This window comes from Nanorana parkeri, unplaced genomic scaffold (assembly GCF_000935625.1).
Source record: "Nanorana parkeri isolate BGI_ZX_2015 unplaced genomic scaffold, ASM93562v1 scaffold127, whole genome shotgun sequence".
NCBI lineage: Eukaryota > Metazoa > Chordata > Amphibia > Anura > Dicroglossidae > Nanorana > Nanorana parkeri.
In genome coordinates this window covers 1,713,169-1,719,035 of record NW_017306395.1, presented here as the reverse complement: position 1 = coordinate 1,719,035, position 5,867 = coordinate 1,713,169, and the positions used below count along the sequence as shown (strand labels likewise).

Here is a 5,867-nt window from a genome sequence, read left to right as displayed (position 1 = left end):
TTTTAACTGTAATGTCCTCCTTGTATTGTAAAGCGCTGTGCAAACTGTTGGTGCTATATAAATCCTGTATAATAATATCATCATAATAATAATGGCTTGGCGTGATTGTATTGTGGAATGAAGGGAGGGCTTTAGAGGCTACATGGGCAGAGCACTCTGTAACAATAACAGGGTGACACGTTGCTGGAATTGTAATACTTCCCAGAATTAGGGATCACCGGTGGGGGAACGTCACACAACCGCATGGCTTGTACTGTACAGGATTCCCATGTGTGACGTCACAAAGCCAGCTGTCCCCGGTAGGACGTCACAATAGCGAGTCGGAGGAGGAGGGGGGGATAAGTGGACGGGGGCGGGGATACCCTGTCGTGGCGTCATCGCAGTCCCAGCAGCGGCGGCGGAGGAGACGGTGTTGGTGTAGCCGGGAGGTCAGGCGGAAGAGTCAGGGGGCGCTGTGCACTCAGTAGGCCTTTGACAGGGGGACCGAGGGAAGGGATAGAGCTGGCATCCGGAAGCCGGGGCGAGCATGGAGGCCGAGGACGGGCAGGAGCTGCGGGTCGGCTCGCTGGTGCCAGTCCTGGTGGAGCAAATGGTGAATGACACGCTGCTGGTGACCCTGAGCTGCGGGGAGAAGTCGTACAGCGGCATCCTCCTGGACTGCGGCAAGAAGTGAGTTTGGCACCCTACTGCCCCCCACACACCCACTGTGCAATATTACTGATTGTACGATCTGATCGTACAATCTCCTGCAAGAGCATGCCTGACTGCATACAAACCAAACTTTACCTAAAGCAGATTGTGCAATGTGATTGTATAGTGCATGACCGGCTCCTGGGATCTGCTCCTCACTTCACCCTCCATTGTCTCATGTTATCCAATCTGATTGTACAACTAGGTCGGCTCCTTGATTGGATGAGAATTGATTCCATAGGTTTGTCCTTTTTTATGTTCTAGGATGTAAAGCTGACCATAGCCTATCCCCCAGGGTGGGCAAACTCCACTCCAGCTGTTGTGGAACTACAAATCCCATGAGGCATTGCAAAGCTCTCACAGCCACAGGCATGACTCCCGGAGACAGATGCGTGCTTGGATTTGTAGTTCCACCACAGCTGGATGATTGGAATGTGCTCACCCCTCTACCATCCAATCTGATCATATGATACCTCCGACTAGAGGGCCTCTCTGATTGGATACAAGTTCGGTTAGATCTTTATATCATATACCATACACTAGCCAATCTGATTGTATCATTTTCTATTTGGCTTTCGCACAAGGGCATAGTAGTAAAATACACATAGCTATGCAGGAGTCGTGTTCTTTTTATTTTGCGGGAAAGACACTCAATCCCCAAGTAAATGGCATGGACGGGGGAATTTAATGTGGATGAGGGAACTTTATTGAAATGTCACTTTGTGACATTTCAATAAAGTTCCAAAAAAAAGCGAACAGTATGTGTGCCAGGATCGGCTCATTAAGAGATGGGGGGCATTCCCTCATCCACATTAAATGCCCCTGTTACCCCCCTCCCTTCTTAATGAGCTGATCCTGGCACACATACTGTTAGCTTTTTTTATTGGAACTTTATTGAAATGTCACAAAGTGACATTTGATTAAGTTCCATTGGCACAGCAGATGGAAGCGGTTGTACCGCGTCACACTGCGCTGGAAAACATTTTTTGGCATTCCTGATGAACCAGCCGAAATTGACTGCGTGGGTGCCGCTGTTGGCATTTTTCTGCTCGGCATCCCTTGATCAGAAGAACGAATGAGCTGGTTAGAAAATTATTGGCTCGGCTCAGTTCGGGCCGATCAGCTGCAGGCTCCATTCGGGTATTCTGGCAGCGGTCGGTGGTTAATGTTAGAATACAATGAAGGAATTTCTCAAAACTGGAGCAGACAAAATCTGGAGCAGATTTGCACGGCACCAATCACCTTCTCGGTCTCATTTTCAAATGTTACCTGGAGAGAGATGGTGATTGGTTGTCACGGGCAAGAGCTTACAACTCAAGTGGGGTGGGCAACTCCGGCCCTCCAGCTGTGCTTTAGCAACACCTTCCAACATGCCTCTGGGAGTCATGCCTGTGGCTGTCAGTCTTGCAATGCTTCATGGGACTTGTAGTTCCACAACAGCTGGAGTGCGGAGTCGCCCACCCCCGGTGACTATCCCGATAATAGTTTAACCCGAAGTGAGTGTCTTTAGTGCACACAGCCGTCATCATGTTGTACTCGTGTCTCTGCCTGGCTAAGGACAGCCGTGTCATCAGACCGGGGCTTCTACTCCACGTTTATTACAGACCAGTAAAATGGACTTTGGGTTGCTTGTATTGGTAGATTAGCTTGGGGTGCAAAATTTGACCCAAAAAGACTGAGATCCTCCTATGTTGCCCCCTGCTAGGCTACAGAAAATACAATCCGAAAAGCACAGCTGTTACATTGTTACATTGCTTGATATGGAAACCAGTGTCTTGTCATTGATCATCTATGGGCTCATTCACACGCCGGTTACCTTTTGTACACCGCCGAGAAAGAGCGTAAGGCTCCATTCACACCTGAGCGCCTCTCCGCATTTCCGGCTGTACGGATACGCGCAGAGCCGCTCTTAAAGTAGAACTATGAGGTGAGTGCTTTTCACTCACCTCATAGTTCTAGCCGACCTCGCGGTATACTGAGCCTAGGGTGACGGGAGGACGCTAGTTTGTGTCCTCCCGTTACCCTAAGAAGAACTATGGGAAAAAGACGTAACCCCATAGTTCTCCTTTTAACCCTTTCAGTGCGGGGGGAGGCCCACTGCACGGGGGGTGTTTTGGTTTGCCCAGAGATGGCCTTTAATGTACAGTAGATCACAGAATAGGGGGTCCTTATGTCGTAGGAAAGCACCTGAGATGAGTACTCGATTTCCAGTCATTGGGATGTAACTGAAGGGGCTGCAGGGGATGAAAAGTACGGCTGAGCTCATAGGGGTTGGGGCCCAGTATAAGTATTGCTCTACATTTTTATCCAGCTGTGTGTTCATTCACATTACACTCTGCGTTTTTCACTTTCCTTCTATTCCCCTTTCTGATACATAATCTGTTTGAACCTCTAGTTGACTCAAGGGAACTCTTGTGTGTTTTCATTGAGGTCAAATTATGAGTTATTTAGCAATATTGAATCACTCTTTTAAAGCTGAACTCTGGGATCAGCAAATATTGTCTAAATACAAGAGGCTTCTTCCTTTAAATCTTGGTGTCTTTTATGCACTTTTTCCAGATCTGTGCAGTAATCCAGTTTAAAACTTTTTTTCCTGGTCTTTATTACAGGAAGTTCCTGCAGGAACTTCCTGTAATAGAGACCAGTCACTGCTGCTCTCTCTCCTTGTGCAGGGTGACTGGTCTTGTATCCGCCCCTCCTGTAGTTTTCTGCCTGCAGTGGGTGGAGCCTGCTGTGTCCCTCCCACAACTCTGGTCTCTGCACAGTTTTGTCACTGCTAGGCATATAAGGTATTAACTGTGTTTGTAAAAGTATTTGGTGCTTACAAGGATTTATATCCTATGTGGCTATTGAGGAATAGAATAAAATGAGAGGTTTCTGGCTGTTTTTATGTCTGGAGTTCAGCTCTGACCTTTTTTTTTTATTATTCGCGTTTCCACTTCTTGCATTATATAAACAGGTTTGTCATTTATTTCTGTTTACAGTACTGCTGTGACCCAGCCTCATGGATTAACAGCTACTGAGATAAAGTCAGCCGCACACAAGAGTGTGTTGTCTTCTTCAGTCAGATGTGACTGGTAGTCTTGCACTGAGCGTGGTGAACCATAGTGCTTCCCATAGACATTGAAGGGTGGCCAGATGCACAGACAGGCCCTCCCCACCCTGGAGACCATCAACCTACCCCGCTCCACAAAGCCTTCCTTTAACTTACATGGTTGGCTTTGAACACCTTGCATGTTTATGCCAGAAAAGTGTTTTGGGCAGATTATTTCAATTCAGGGCTGCACAAATTCTGGGAGCAAGGTAACTAATGCTCTCTTAAAAATATACCTGGTGTCTAACTTTTGAGGTCTTCTTCAGTTGTCAGTAGGGATGCAGCGATACCGATACTAGTATCGGTGCCGATACCGAGTATTTGGCTTAGTACTCTTACTCGCCCAAATTCTAGGATGCCTAGCCCAATACCCGTACTTCAGCATGCAATGACTCGCCGCCTAGCTTCCTAAATGGCCGAGAAGATGGTCAATTAGGAACCCAGACGGTGAGTCGTTACCCACCGAAAGCCGGCTCCATTCTTCCTCGTCGCCTGGTGACGAGGAAGCATGGAGATGGGTTACCTGCTAATCAGGAAGCTGAGTGTCAAGTCTTTACATGCTTTCTGGCTAGTCAGGAAGTCAAGTGGTGAGTCATTACACACCGCCTGGCTTCTTTAATGGGACTTTCAGTATCGGCGAGTGCCGGAAAAAAATATTGGTACTCGATGCCGAAAAACCCGTATCGGTGCATCCCTAGTTGTCAGTAGAGTGGGTTCCTGGATTAGACAGGCTGGCTCTTGAACTCCATATTCATTCCTCCATCCCTGTAGTGATTACAATGGGTTTGTTTTTTTAACCTGAGTGATCACTGTTCTTTCCGGGTGCTGCCATAAACATGAGTCTATGTATTTGGATGACTGTCATCCAAAGGTAGAGTCATTGTGGACCACTGCTAAGCAGGAAGCAGCAATGACCTTTGTGGTAAGCAATTATGGTGGCCCCAAAGAGTGTGTATAATATATAATTTACAAATTATGCATAGAAACAAATGACTAAAGCATTAGCCAAGGGAGCCAATGGGACTTAGACATTACAGCTGGTGGCCAACTTTAGAGGTAGGTTTTCTCTCTCTCTCATATATATATCTATATCTATAGATATATAAATATATAGATCTATATATATATATCACACTGCTTTTTTTTTATTTTTTTTTTATTTTTTTTTAAAGCAGGAACACCGAAGGCTCTTGTTGGATTTCTTCACCAGGGCTTGTGGCATCTAGTCATAGCTCCGATTATTGGAGACAGGCTCACTGTATTGCAAGCTGCTGTATAAAGTGGAGGAATTGCAGATTTCTTGAGGATGTATTCCTAATCTCCTTGCTTTTCCCATATAGGGTGATGAAGAGTGGTCCGGACAATAGAGGAATTGCTGGAGACACTTATCTGATGGTCTTCAGCTTTAGAAGTGGCTTGGTGACCTCTCTCGAATTGCTTACATTTACCTTTTCGTTTCTAAGAGATAATAATTAGAATCGCTTCCTGGCTTAAAACTTTAGGTTGGCATTGTAACAAGACTGAGGTGTTCAGGCCAGAAGGGAATATGAAAGGGCAGCTGGCAGGGCCTTGGTTATAATCAGCTTTAATGAATATAAGCCTTCCACTGTGAAGTGGGGGAGGGGGGCGAGCATGCTGCTTTTAAGTGATCTGCTGCTGCCTTTCTCTTGTGCTTACTCATTTTTCCTTCAGTCCCGGAAAAATAGAAAACAGAAATGCCACCGTATCGGAAAGCATTTGATCTACCACCGGAGAGCATTTGATCTACCACTGTACCATTTGTGGTTATTTAATATAAAGTAAAACAGAGTCGAGTCTCCTTTACTCGCTGCCTTTAATGATTGCAGGCAGTGTTTACTGTCAACTGCTTTGATGGTGAAGAAACTCCTTCCTCTTCTGCTTTTATACTGTAACAATCAACAAATTGGTAGTGGGTGTTCATTCTAATTAAATAAAATAGAAATATGAAGGATTCACCTGTTCCAGGGTATGGTATTTGTCATCTAGAATGATGAGGGTCCTGACCGCAATGAGCATAGATGTCGGAGAACAGTTGAAGGCTTGATTTTTTTTTTTTTTTTTT

At 45.8% G+C, this 5,867-nt stretch overlaps 1 protein-coding gene across 1 annotated transcript in view; it reads left to right on the top strand.

The window, feature by feature from the left end:
- The first annotated feature begins 359 nt into the window (after window positions 1-359).
- PWWP2B (PWWP domain containing 2B) overlaps window positions 360-5,867 on the top strand; it is a 38,646-nt gene continuing 33,138 nt past the window's right edge. Inside the window, exon 1 of the mRNA XM_018553709.1 lies at window positions 360-669. Within this exon, the coding sequence (XP_018409211.1) occupies window positions 527-669 (143 nt within the window). The 5' untranslated portion in view covers window positions 360-526. The remainder of the gene's footprint in view (window positions 670-5,867) is intronic.